At 44.3% G+C, this 14604-nt stretch overlaps 1 protein-coding gene across 1 annotated transcript; it reads right to left on the reverse strand.

Annotated features, from left to right (window-relative positions):
• Positions 1 to 2787: 2787 nt before the first annotated feature.
• Positions 2788 to 11241, reverse strand: Purb (purine rich element binding protein B). Its single transcript, XM_052734475.1, has one exon. It carries the CDS (start codon positions 11238 to 11240, stop codon positions 10272 to 10274), a length of 969 nt encoding a protein of 322 aa, XP_052590435.1. The 5' UTR covers position 11241; the 3' UTR covers positions 2788 to 10271.
• Between the last annotated feature and the right edge of the window lie 3363 nt (positions 11242 to 14604).

Genomic DNA, 14604 nt, shown 5'->3' on the forward strand with positions numbered 1-14604 from the left:
GGCTGTTCAGGAACTCATTACACAGACCAGGTTGGCTTTGAACTCACAGAGATCCACCTGCCTTTGTTTCCTGAATGCTGGGCTTACAGTTGTGATTTCTCCTTTAAAAAAAAAAAGATTAAAGATTTTTATTTTATGTGTATGGGTGTTTTGCCTGCATATACGTCTGTGCACCACATATATGCAATGTCCTTAAAGGCTAGGGACAGGAAATTTATGGGGAAGAAAAGATCACAGGAAAATTACATATATGCATTTAAGTGTTGTCTGTGTGTGTGTAGGATTACTTCATAAAAAGAACTAAATTATTCTGGTTTTTTTTTTGGGGGGGGGTTTCCTAGACAGGGTTTCTCTGTGTAGTTTCCCTGAAACTAGAGTTTCAGATAGTTGTGAGCTGCCATGTTGGCTCTGGGAATCAAATTCAATTCCTCTGCAAGAGCAGCCAGTGCTCTTACCCACTGAGCCATTCCTCCGGCCCGCCTCACTTTTTTTTTTTTTTTTTTTTTGATATACAGAGTCTTGCTATGCAGCCCAGGCAATGGCACATGACTTTAACCCCAGCACTCAAGAGGCAGAAATAGAAGGATCTGAGTTCAAGGCCAGCAGGGTCTATAAAGTGAGTTGTAGGAGAGCCAGGACTGTTACACAGAGAAACGCTGTTTTTTTTTTTTTTTTTTTTTTAAATTACATTGATCTTCCTGTTTCAGCCTCCCAGAGTGCTGGGATTCAGGAGTATACCACGACACCTTATTTTACAGTTTATCTTCCTTTTTTTTTTTTTTTTTTTTTTGGTTTTTCGAGACAGGGTTTCTCTGTGTAGCTTTGCACCTTTCCTGGAACTCACTTGGTAGCCCAGGCTGGCCTTGAACTCATAAAGATCCGCCTGGCTCTGCCTCCCGAGTGCTGGGATTAAAGGCGTGTGCCACCACCACCCGGCTATTTTTTGTTTTTTCGAGACAAGGTTTCTGTGTAGTTTTGGTGCCTGTCCTAGATCTCGCTCTGGATCTTGAACTCAGAGATCCGCCTGGCTCTGCCTCCCGAGTGCTGGGATTAAAGGCACGAGCCACCACCGCCTGACTTTATTATTTTATTTTTTGTGTATGTGTGTGGGTATATACCATGGTATAAGTGGAAATGAGGACAACCCTTGGAAGTCAGTTCTCTCCTTCCATCATGTGGTCCCCAGGATTTGAACCTTGGTCATGAGAACTGGCAGCAAGCACCTTTATCTCCTGAGTCATCTCATTGGTCCTGTAGGTCATCTTTTAAGTTCAGTACTCAAACCAACAGTATCTACACTGCCAGGCGGCTTGTTAGAAGTACAGCTTCTTTCCTAGACCCAAACTCAGGAATCTGTAGTTCAAGGCTTTGGGTAAGTCCAGTGCAAGCAAGCCAATGGGTTCTCTGTGCAAAACTCACCCCAGGTTTTCTTCGTCCAGGGACTGAAGACCATGCTGGAGGATTTCTCAGCATCCCCTATTTTTAACCCCCACAGTAGCAAGCAGCATTCAGGCATGGCGGCGGGGTTTACAAGGAAAAGCTGTACACTGAGGAAGGCTTTGGCAGGATCCCTAAGGCTTCAATCGTGTCCCCTTCCCTGTACCTTAAGATCCCACAAGCCACTGGTTCTAGGTCCTGACTACATAGGAAAATCACCTTGGGGGAGCTTAAAAAGGTCCACACACCAGAATTCATACCCTCGAGATTCTGATCCAGTTGGCCTGGACATGAGTACCCCTAACTCAGCACTGATAGCCAGCGCCAGACTGTACAAAGGCATAATCACAGGAAAATTATGTGTATGCATCCAAGTGTTGTCTCTCTGTGTGTAAGATTACTTCATAAAAAGAATTAAATGATTTGTTTTTCTAGATAGGGTTTCTCTGTGTAGTCTGGCTATCCTGAGCTCCCTCTGTGGACCAGGCTGGCTTCGAACTGGCAAAAGATCTGCCGTCTCTGCCTCCTGAGTGCTGGGATTAAAGTTTTGTGCTTCTTTATGTAGTTCTTACTGGCCTGGAATTTGCTATGTAGACCAGGCTGGCCTTGAACTGAGATCCAGTTGTTCAGATTAAAAGCCTGTGCCACCACACCCAGCTAAGCTCCCATTTCACCAATTCCATCATTCATTTCCAGAGATGTCACTTACACAGACTGATGCCATGTGTGATGGTTTTCCAAGGTGATCAGAATTCTGAGACCTTCTCGAGTCTGCTTGTTTGCCGTTCTCACTCTCCCAAGACTATGGTGTGCTCCGGAAGCTAAATGGAATGGTGTCGCTATTCTGACAGTGGATCAAATGTGTGCCTATTTGTCTTGAAAAACATTCCCTATCTAGTCTGATAGGTATCCATGGATATAGCCCAGAAAGACTCCCTTGGATATGAAGTGTAAAGCAGTTCCAGAGACAGTTTGAGAATCTCTGGCCAGGACTACTGGACACAATCATTTTGTTTTTCCTTTATCGTTTGGGCAAGAGAAGATTGGCTTAATTTGTTGCTTGGTCAGTCCTTCAACTGTTGATAAACAAGGGAACATCTGGGCAGCAAGGTTTTGTGAGCCCTTCTAAACACAACCAAAAAGAGGAAGTAGTTATGGACCAAAGCATAAAAAACTATCTACTCTTACTCCACAGACGCCTTACTAGAAAGGATCACAGAAACCCAGATGATCTCAAGCCACTTCAGGTGGGATTCCCTGGAACCCACACCCATCTGTGAACCACAATGGGTAACAGATCCGTCCCCAATCACCATGCAATCCCTTAAATAAGAGACGACGACACAAGACTGTCATTCACTTTTCCGCATACTTTATTTGTTACAAACATACAATTTTTTAAATATAGACTGTAAAACTCCATTTGCAAAAGTCTGCTATTGGAAGGAGTGCACACCAGCAGGAAGGATTCTTAAACTTTTTATTTCTATGAGTTTTTCTGTCAGTTTTGCTAGTTAGTGGTAAATACGGGACCCGCCATTTTACAGACCTGTCTGAAGCTTCTGGCTGTATTCACATTGCTCTTTGAAGCAGCCCTGCTTGTCTCACAATTCATCAGAATCTAAGCTTCAACCTACAGGCGGTGAGACCACCAGCCCGTGTGGACTCTGCTTTGAACGGTTTTCAGGAAGTGTGGTTTCTGGATGGGTACTGCACTTCATGGATTGTTGAATTGCCCATGCAGCTGTGTTTGTTAAAGTGCATTCTTCTTTTAAAAAATAAGAGGAATAATCTTTACTCTTTAACCAAGGTACTTAAAAAAATGAACTTTTTGGTCTCTCAGCAGATATTTCCCAAATTGATCCTACCACTACAAATTTTAGTGTTCTATTTACAAATGTTTATAGGGTTCTGGGTGGAGGGGACCTTACAAACAAAGGTGCAGCTTCACTTGAAGCAGAAACCAGCTCTACAAACCCATACACAGGCATACATACTGGTTCACGATGCAGAAGAAGCATGTTGGTATTTACATAGACTAAAGACATTCCAAACCCTCTTTAGAGTAATTTCCAACCTAAGCTAATTGTACATCTAGAGCAAGAAGCTGTCTCCTGCTCGAGATTTGGCTTTAACTCATTCAAATGACTTCTGGAGATTCCCGACTGGGACATTAGTCCCAGCTTTGGAGTGAAGAGCCTAGCTTAACAGAGCCATCGGCAGACAGGACAGGCAGTGAGATTCCTACAGAACACAAAGTGTGTCATCTGAATTCACAGGACTGGAAAGACGCCTGCATGAAGATTCACAAGCGTAAATGCCTAATACAACTGTTCTAACCTCAGGAAAAAAAGTCCAAATACACCGACAATCTTAATTTCAGACACCAAGGTCACGGAAAAGTAACTAAAATATACTTGCCTGCCACCAAAACACGCAAAACCACAGACTCTTTGTAACATGTAAGTCATGATGACCTACAGCCAAGTCTCTAGACTTTTTGCCCAACCTCTTGACTTTTCAGACTCCTGAGAGCTTTGGTTCAACAGATAGTGATGTGGGCTTGGAGAAAAGGGTTTATTATAAAACCTCCTCCAACACACTGTGCTCAGGGATATAATCCTGCTCATTTTCTTGGACTTTCCGGCATCTGTATTTCTCTAAGACAGACATTTAAAAGGGAAGAAACAAACTCCTTGTCACTCTATTTCCAAACACTAAGATTTACTAACCATCTGATCTTGCAACACAGGGCACAAAATATTTTGCCTTTAAGAAGTAAGCATTTTGTTGAAAAAGTTAGCCACTGAAGAGTTCCTGAAGGGGAAGAATGGACACACCAGTGCCTTCTGCACTTCACTAGTGGACATTGAACAGACCCACTACTGCTTTCTCTGCAGAACTCTGGACAGAGTTCAAAAGAGCACAAAGCTGATCCCAGTGGGTTGTAATGTAGCGGACATCAAATTTGATCACAGAACCTCATGTTTATGGTTAAAATCTTTCTCCAAAGTGTTAGAATTGTGGAAAGGCTTTATTAACTTCTAACAAAGCTCTGTTCTCACTCTTAGAAGTCCTACTGAAACTACAAACATGGCATTTATTGTTTTAACATGGCTCTCTACCTATCCCAATTGGAATGTCCAATTCAGGAGGCATTTGATTTTCAAATGAAAGTAAAAGTGAATACAGGTGGTTACATGATTACACTGGTGAATATTTCCTATTTCATTAGGAAATATAAAATACATTCATAAAGGCCTTAAGTTGGGACTCACTAGGGTAATAAATCTTTATGGTGCAATTTTATTCTTTTTGCATTTTCCAAATTTAATTTTCAGTCTTGACAACTGGATCCCATTTGTTCACATATAAGTTTATTTAATCTTTCAGTAATCAAACCAGGTTCAAATTGTGAGGACTGAAAAGGGTAAGTTTAAATAGCAAAGTCAGAGATACCTAGAGAATTCATCATTTATGAGTGTAGCTACCTCTTGAAAGTTCTGCTCTAGAATTCATCGTTCATGAGTCTAGTTAGCTCTTGAAACTTCTGCGGGCTAATATTTGAAAATAACTTAGGTTTTCTACATTAAAAGCAGGGGAAATGAATTATATTTTGCCATTTCCACCTTACATCTGAAATTTCCAACAGGACAGGACATGAACTTTTTTTCTTTTTTCTCTGTATTTTAAGGTAAACGTGGCTCTTTTTTTCTTTTTTCTTTTCTATAAACTACCTCTCTCCCTTCCCTAGCCCCCCTCCCCACACCCACCATCCTGTCTATTGAAGGGAGTTATGACTCTTTAGGAAGACAGCTAATTGATTTACAGTACTCTAAAGCAACCCTGAAAACAGACAATCTCATTCACTCACTATGACTTCAGTGCTGTTGTTGACAGGAAAGAAAAAGCTACCTTAAGGCTCAAGGGAGAGCAACTTATTCAATTGTGAATGCAGCATTGTTTACTCTCCCATCCATTGGAAACTAGCAAGTGCATTCTAATCAAGAATACAAACTTTCTACCATTAGTAAAGATCTCTACTCTCCTTACATAGAACAATACTCAGAAGTGGATTATCTAGGGGCCTGAGAAACCATGATCCACATCACACATGATCCATGTATTTCATGTTCAAAAGTGCTTCATCTTTGAGAACTACGTCAGGATTAAAATGGAAATATACAATGCAAAGTCACTTGACATCTTTTCAAGTGAAGTAAGTACAAAGTGGAAAAGGAGCAAAAAGTGGAGGCTCTGCTCTCTGAACAGGCCTTATGCATGTGACTTTTAGGGTATACTAAATTAAAATTATCTTAAGAATTAGTAACAGTGGGCTTTTATACCACTATATTTTAAAACCTGAGATTGGACATCAAAGCAGTTAACTTTGTTACTCATCAGAGCAATTCTGATACTTCCTAAAAATAGAAGAAAACTCAATTAAATTCAGGGTCAAAAAACATTACTCTCCCCAATCAAAAACATGATATTAAGAGTGCTGCAGAACGACCACTCTCAGCAAACAGGTCATTTTAACACAAGCATAAGTCACTTCTTCCCCTTCTCACTGGTCAAGGCCACACTATTTTCATATGAATATCTACTGAGAGATCAGTTGTGCATTGGACAAAGTACCATAATTGGGTTAAAAATGAAAACAAAATTTACAGTGAAGAATACTTATGTGCATGACTTACACACTCCAGCCTTTCCTTACTTCCATCCACCTCAAGAGCAAGGTGGATGCAAATAGTTGCCTGTGTAGACTGTTCTATACCCTTGTAAAGCCAGTCAAGATCACATTAACAAAGCATCCTCAGCAACTCTAACGCCTGAAGTGTGCAGCCATTTACAGACCACTCAATATGAGGGCATTATTATAACCAGCCTCTTTTGCCCACAACCCTGCATTTTCAGGTAAGACAGGATAATTGTTTTGTTTTGAGAAAACCGAAGCTTGAATCTTTTAAAAGACCTGCAGTTTACTGCAAAGTGATCCAGAGGTAACAAAGGAAGCAGGAGGCTAATGGCTGCCTGAACCAAAAGCCTCTCAATCATTTTGCAGTAAATAGTTATGGAAAGTGACATGACAGTAGCCATGTGTGCTTCACAGCTACAGTCATTTGTACCACCTACATGCCTCCAACAGATACATAGGGTGTCTGGGTTTTTGGTTTTTTGTTTGATTTTTGGTGCTGTGCAGATTTATGTTTTCTTTTGTGCAGCATATGCACTGAAGAATTTGCTGACAAGAACTGCTGTTAGACTTGCTGAAATGATGTGTAGGGACAATAGAAACCATTAAGAAGTAGTAGGGTCTCTGCATAGAATTTTTTCTTCTCTTTGATTTTCTTAAAGACACATTTTTGTATACAGTAGCCTGAGAAACAAACATATCAACAATATTTGAAATGGAGTTCTTGCCCCAACTTCTTGGGCAGGTGACTATTTTCATTAGCTGGGAATCTGCCAAATTTAAAGGAAACATATACAACTCTAAAGCACTCATAGTGGCACTTCGAAAACAAAACAGAAAAGTTGGTACTTCTCAGAATTTGCACAAGGCCATTTTCTGACAGGGTTAACAAAAACCAGCGCCTTCAAAAAACTAGGATTATATGAGCTGACTCTCACACTGTCAGATTTCTATTGTCCCTAGTCCCTGGAATGAGGATCAGTGAAATGCTACAGTTAATCCCCATCCTTCTGCTATCTTCCTACAGTGGGAAGAGAGGCCATGAACTACCCCCTGCAGGAGAAATAAACCTTAGAGATTGGTTAAGACTTAAAAACCCACCACTATGACATTTACCACTTAATCTCTTACAAAGGCAGGTCAAAATTTTAATATAAATTACTTTTGCCAACACATAGCTTATGCATTCTTTGCTCCTTTTTTTGGAGGATTTTCAAATTGATATCTAAAGATTTACATATGATATATTACTGTTATATGGTCTAATGACTAAGAAAATTTCTCTGGTAACCAAAGCTGATGCCATATATGGTAGTGTTCTTGGCATATACTCTATATGCCTCAGACCACTTCCACATTCTTTCTATTCAGCTAATTATAGCTTAGTAGCCACTGGTGAAGGATTGTGAAGACCCTGTCATTTCTACAGAATAGAAAGGCAAGGCTAGTTACTGCAATTCAGCCAAATAAAAAGAAAAAAGAAAAACAAACAAAAAACAAAAACCAACCCCTTGAAAAGGAGAGGTACTGCACCTTTGCAAAATTGAACTGGCTCACTGCAGCTGAGCAACAGAACCACCACTGAAGCAAGAAAACAAGTTGGTCTATACAGGAATTGTACATGATTGGAAAATGAAAACGTTACAGCAATCAACGAATAGCTGCAACCTTAATTTTCATTGCTGCCTCAGAGTTTGAAACTATAAACAGTTTCTGCAAACCTAAATGCTAGCTTCTCAGCTCCTTTACTAAAAGTAGGAATTTGTTCTCCGCAGCAAAGAAACAAACACTCAAAACACATAGGTAAATACAGCAGGACATTGAAAACAGCTGCCTTGTAGTACAAAATACAGTACAAGTATACGGATGTCATTAGAACATCAAAAATACTATTGCTCCCATACAATTTAGGAAACATTCTTTGCAACGGAGAAAAATTTGAAAGAAAAGCTTTAAAAAAATCTGTTTAAAAATTCTACTGTGGATGATGAGAGTAGAGAAATAGTCTGTAAGGGCACCAATGTTTGTGGCTCCTCCATTTTTAAGTCTAAGATCAACAATATTCTGAATCAGTCTAATTTTTTTTCAAAGCCTAATTTTATATACACAAATATTTCCTTCCCTCTCAGCCACAGACACGAAAATGACCTTTTTGTATATTACTTATTTCCCAATAAATACAAAAAGATTGTATAGATTGAATACCAAAATAAGATAATAAAAAGGATATGCAATAAATTAAAAAGGCAGCTCAAATAAAGGGCAGGCATGCAGTTAAAAAGAAATACTAAGATTGTGGAGGTGGGGTTACTTGCCTCCTGGTTCTTGAGAAGGTGTCACACAAATACCTGAAAAACTTTGGAAAGAACATTAGCTCCCATTCAATTCAAAGTTGCCTAGGTCTATGACATTTCTAGGAATACCTTTTGATGGGGTGGGATTAACTCGATTAGAAAAATCATTTATACTGAAAATCCATTTAAAATATAGAAGAGGCGATCCTTGAAAACCCCAACTTTTATTCTTGAAAGACAGCTGGATAAACTGGCAAATGCCAGTTTGTTGAAATTTCAAGATGGTATAAAAATGCTTCCAGGATAGAGTCAGCATTCACGTTCACTTCAGTTCCATTCACAGATGGATTTCAGCTTCCACCGGGTGCAATGCTTGAATCATTCATCCATCATTTGCCAACTTTGATTGTGAGGTACTGAATACAATGGATCAAGTTCTTAAAAATTTATTTTAAAAGAATAAATGATGCTGGAATTCTGGACCTGAGGATGGTCAGTATTTCACTAAATCCACAGATGACACCGAAGGTGAGTTAAGACTTCAGTTCCGGTTGTTTCCAACTTCTCTGTGAGGATGTATATTCCATTAAAGCTCAGGCTTGTAGCCACACTGCTCCTTTTTGCAGATAGTCAAGTTTTAAAGTTTCAAATGCAGCCAGCCAGTGGCTGTAACAGCCGAATTAGCCATAATTCACTAGCTCATAGGGTGGAGCCATAGGGATGCAGCTCTCACTCATGGTAAGCCATTTCTTGGTAATGACCTCCATACTTAAGAGATCAAGGGAAGAACTTTAGTGAGCAGCAACCGACCTACTCAAACAATCTGTCTTGTGCTTTATGCCTGACTTCTTGTGCCTACCTCAGCAATCCCCAATGTAAAATTGCTTTCGTTTTTTTGAAAAAAAATTTGCCAACTTTTAAACTATTTTAGTAATGGATTCTAGTTCAAGCTTTGATATCTGAATTCATCTGCATCCCGGAAAACAATTCTGCAAAGAAAAGACAGGGTCCTTGGTCCAGGTTCCATGCAAAACCATTTTTTAAAAAAAATGGATCCGGCCGGGCGGTGGTGGCGCACGCCTTTAATCCCAGCACTCGGGAGGCAGAGCCAGGCGGATCTCTGTGAGTTCGAGGCCAGTCTGGGCTACCAAGTGAGTCCCAGGAGAGGCGCAAAGCTACACAGAGAAACCCTGTCTCGAAAAACCAAAAAAAAAAAAAAAAAAAAAAAAAAGGATCCAATGATTTTTTAATTCTCCGATGGCTTCTTGAATTCTTATCTCGCCCTGTCCATGATTGTGTAAAATTGCATTCCTTTTCATAAACCTGTACCCTCGGAAGTGGGTAACTGCAAAGGCCTCTTTCTTCTCAAAGATTCCATTAGGACCTAGATCCAAAATGCTGATTTCGATGGCGGTGGAGGGAGGCCCGGAAGGATCCTAAGACCAGATGACCCAGGTACAACACAAATTCAACTGTTATCAATGGACGAGTCTGGGTAACTCAGACGTTCTAAGACCTATTCCCCTCCAGTGTTATCCTGATGAATTTACGAACCTCGGTTTTAAACAGAAGCTGAGACTCTTGCGCAGGTGAGGAGATGCTGCTGTCCTCTTTGCAGGTTGCTGGCAGTTCCTTGGAACTTTACTGCTTTTCTCTAATTGTCTGTGACTGTTTTCTTATGGTTATTTCTCTTAACTATATTATTTTAAATTTTGTTGTCTCCGTCTGCGGCCTCCCCTGATCCCTCTCCACTAGCTCACTGGGGACGAGTAGGAAAGGGAACTCTCTAGCCAAGGGGATGGTGGTGGGGTGGGGGAGGCCAGCACGGGAAGCTGCCCGTTTCAATCCTCATCCACTTCCTCACCCTCGGACTCGTCGCCGCCGCCGCTGCCCCCACCGCGTCGCTCGTAAAGCTTATCCCTCTGTCGCTCCTGGATTTCTTTCATCTCATCTGCATACCGACAGAAGGCGCCTCCAAACTTGCCCCAGGCCTTGAAGGGCACGGTGATGGCATTGCGGTAGGACGGCTTCACCTCGCTCACTCGCAGGAACACCCCGTACTTGTTGCAGCCAACGTCGAAGAAGAAGCGTTTGGAGTCCACCGTGATGGAGGTGCCCTCCGGGAGCTCTCCGTACAGGCCGCCCCCTGGGCCGCCGGCGCCGCCTCCCGGGCCGCCGGCCAGCTCGTCATCCTCGCCCCCGTAGTCGTCGATGAGCTTGGCCAGCGCGTCGCGGAACTCGATGAGACCCTGCGCGGGCAGCGCGATGGTCTGGCCGCTCTGCAGGCCGCCGGGCCCGGGTCCGCCGCCGAAGCCGCCGCCGCCGCCGCCGCGGTTCACCGTCTGACGGATGCGCAGGAAGCGGCCGCGCTGGTTCTCCTTGAGGTCCAGGTAGTACTTGCGGTTCTCGCGCACCAGGAACTCGCTCTTGAGCGCGCGGCGCGGCCCGCCGCCCTCCTCGGCTCCCGCCGCCAGCTGCTCCGGGCTGCTGGGACCCAGCTGCGCGTAGTGCTCGATGAAGTCGCCCAGCGAGTCGCGGAACTCGGCGGCCACCGCCATCGACAGCGTGAGGCGGCTCTTGGAACCGCCCGCGCCCACCTCGGCGATCTTGAGGAAGCGGCCCTTGGCGTTCTGCTTCACGTCCAGGTAGAAGCGCTTGTTCTGGATGTCCAGTCGCTTCGAGGCCAGCTCCTGCGTCTCCTGCTCGCCGCCGGGCCCGCCGCCGCCGCCGCGCGGCGCGGGCTGGAAGCCGCCGGGCCCGCCGCCGCCGCCGCCGCCGCCGCGCTCGCTGCCGCTGTCGCCGTCCGCCATCTTCTCGGCCGCCGCCTCGCCGCCGCCCGCTGCGCTCGCGCCCCCGCCCTCCGCCCTGCGGCTCGCGCTCCGGGGCCCCCCAGCCTCGCCCGCCGGCTCCTCACGCGCGCCCGCCGCTCATCGCCGGCCGCCGCCGCCCCCCATCGCCTCCGCGCCCCGCCCCCGCGGCTTCCGTGCTGCACGGCCCGCTTCCGGCGCGCGGCTCTCGTGACGTCACTGCACCCCGCCCGCCGCCGCCTCCCGGCCGGAAGACCCAGCAAGGCGGCGGGGCGCAGGGGTGACGTCACTGGCCGCGCCAGGGAAGCGCCCTGCGGCTCTCGGGGTGACGGGTGATCGCTGCTTCTGTCCGCTGGTCTTGGGGTGCTTTCTTTTTTTTTTTTTTTTTTTTTTTTTTTGGTTTTTCGAGACAGGGTTTCTCTGTGTAGCTTTGCGCCTTTCCTGGAACTCGCTTTGGAGACCAGGCTGGCCTCGAACTCACAGAGATCCGCCTGGCTCTGCCTCCCGAGTGCTGGGATTAAAGGCGTGCGCCACCGCCGCCCGGCCTTGGGGTGCTTTCTTTATGCTTTATTGACATTCAGAGGCTTTAGTCCGTGATCAGATGGCTCTGTTGCTTTGGGACAGTGGTAAGGCAGAACATTATGCTGAGAAGCATGTGAATTACTCAAGAGTGGAGCTGCTCACCTCGTGGTGCCTGGGAAGCAGAGACAGGAAAGGGTCAAGGACGAGGGATCTTTTCAGAGCATACCCGAGTAACCTGTTTTCTCCAACGTGACCCTACTTTTCAGTAATGCCACTAGGTTATTAATCCTCAGGGACTAATACACTGATTAGGTCAGAATCATAAGGATCCAGTCACTTTTCAATTACTGGGTCCACCAACCAGGGATGAAGCCTTCAATACAAAAGCCTCTCATTTGTTGTTTTTTTCAGACAGGGTTTCTCTGTGTAGTTTTGGTGCCTGTCCTGGAACTCACTCTGTAGACCAGGCTGGCCTCGAATTCCCACAGATCCACCTGTCACTGCCTCCTGAGCACTGGGATTAAGGGCGTGTGCCATCACCGCCCGGCAAGCCTGTGTTTCTATACAAACCAGAACACTATCTTACTTTATAAACTCCCTGCATGGAGTTCACACAAATAACTCTTCCTTTTTGTTTATTTATAATTGGGCAGTTTTATGGCAGGGTCTCACTACCTCAGACTGACTTGAACCTGAGTTCTGGCATCAGTTTAATCCTAGTTAGTCAAGTTCTATTTTAATCAAGTGTTAAATGTTTTTAATTTTGCTTGTATGTGCACGTGGGTATACATGTACATGTGTAGAGGCCAGAGGTGAACATGAGTGTCTCTGTTACTTTCCACTTTATTTTTTTTGAAACGGCCTCTCACCAAACCTGGAGCTCACTGAGTTGAGCTAGGCTGACCCAGTGCTGAGAACACAGAGGCACACGGCTACCTTTTTACGCAGGTGCTAGGGGTTCAAGCTTAGGTCTTCATGCGTGTGTTTTAAGCATTTAACTCTCTCCAGTCTGTGTGCTGTCTGAGGTCAGATTTGTTTTTTTGTTTCCTTCAAAATTTCATTTGTTTTTAAGCCTAGGATCTTCTGCTCTTTCAATTTTTTAAAATAAGGCCATATTTTTGAGAGTTTTTATGGTTTGATTTTTTTAAATATATGACCATGTTTATATTTAACTCCAGTTTATCTACCGTATATCATGATGTCTAGCATGAAGTTAAGAATCTGAGGAATTTCCTTCAAATGGCTAACCAATTGTCCCAACACTACTTATTGAGTAATCCTTCAAGGATAGATGTTAACAGGTGGAGACAGGGGTAGATTATTTTGGGCAGGAGGAACATATGTTCCCAGCTGGTGAGCAGTGCAGTTTGGCTGGGGCCCAGGCTCTGTGGGGAGTGGGTGAGGAGTGGGTGGTGAACAATGGAACTGGAGGCAGCTGCTCTCCGGTGGCTAGGGAGACCTTTGACGGTGAACCCGGGCCACCATAACTGTATAAACAGGAGTAGTTTTCTAGCCTTGTGTCTCAAGGAAGTGACCCAGGGCAAAGGCGAGCATGGGTGGGCTACAGTGGGACCCAGCACAAGCCCTTGATTAAAAGCAGTAACTATATTCTAAAGTAGGTCCACATAGACTTTCAGTGCCTGGGCAGTGCTGGTTGGCGAGGCGGGAGACTGTGGTTCTTTGGTCAGGATTGAAAAACTATATGGTGTCAAGAGAAAAAGTAGGTGATAATTTGAGATGAGGGCTCTGGTGACCAGGGAATGAGAATAATCCTAGCAGATAAGCCTGATGGGGGGCATGAGGACTTTGTATGAAGATGATAACCCAGAACCAAGCTTAGACTTCACAAGACCTCAGATGCTGCAGATATTAGATGCTTCCCTGTTGTGGAATATTATTTTAAGGTGTGTTACATGTGTTTATGCTGTGGAACATTTGTTCAATGATGCAAAGATGTGTTGCATTCTTTTATGTTGCATTCTGTTAACTCTGTGAAGCTGTGTTACTGTGCCTGTCTAAAACACCTGATGGTCTAATAAAGAGCTGACCAGCCAATAGCAAGGCAAGAGAAAGGATAGGCGGGGCTGGTAGGTGGAGGGAATAAATAGACGGAGAAATCTGGGAGGAAAAGAAGAAAGAGCAAGAGAACAAGGAGGGGAGGATGCTAGGGGCCAGTCACTCAGCCACACAGCCAGCAACAGAGTAAGAATGAAAGGTATACAGAAATAGAGAAAGGTAAAAGCCCAGAGGCAAAAGATAGATGGGATAATTTAAGAAAAGCTGACTAGAAACAAGCCAAGCTAAGGCTGGGCATTCATAAGTAATAATAAGTCTCTATGTGTGATTTATTTGGGAGCTGGGTGGCGGGCTCCCCAAGAGCCAAAAAAGAAAGAATGAAAAACAATCAAGTACATTCCCCCATGCTTGTGTACATGGAATCAATGAAAGGTGCTGCTTTTAAATGCATTTTTTTGAATATCAGTTGTTTCCTCGGTTTCTTCCTTCTTGTGGACTTAAAGCCCTGCCTTCCAGCAAATTAAGGGTACATGAGACAGATCTATTGACTGTTTGAGAAGCTGGCTGGATGGCCCTGGGCAAACGTGCCCATGGGGAGTCTAGTATTGGGATGGGTGATAGAGATGCAGCTCAGAGACTGCCAGCCGACAGACAGACTGGACATCATTCTCCTGGGGGTCACATAAAGCAAGGACGGGTGGCCAGAATGAGGAGAGAGCAAAGCTGATGATGGCTGGAGGTTGAGCATGAACTTCTCCCACATCTTCACGTTGCACCACAAGTCACACTGCCCAGATCTTCCGATTCTAACTACTGTTTCTTTAGCCCT

This window comes from Peromyscus californicus, unplaced genomic scaffold, assembly GCF_007827085.1.
Source record: "Peromyscus californicus insignis strain IS unplaced genomic scaffold, ASM782708v3 Scaffold_13__1_contigs__length_99412109, whole genome shotgun sequence".
NCBI lineage: Eukaryota > Metazoa > Chordata > Mammalia > Rodentia > Cricetidae > Peromyscus > Peromyscus californicus.

Excerpts from the sequence above, each read along its gene's own strand:
- Purb (XM_052734475.1), bottom strand. The coding sequence starts at position 11,240 with ATGGCGGACGGCGACAGCGGCAGCGAGCGCGGCGGCGGCGGCGGCGGC.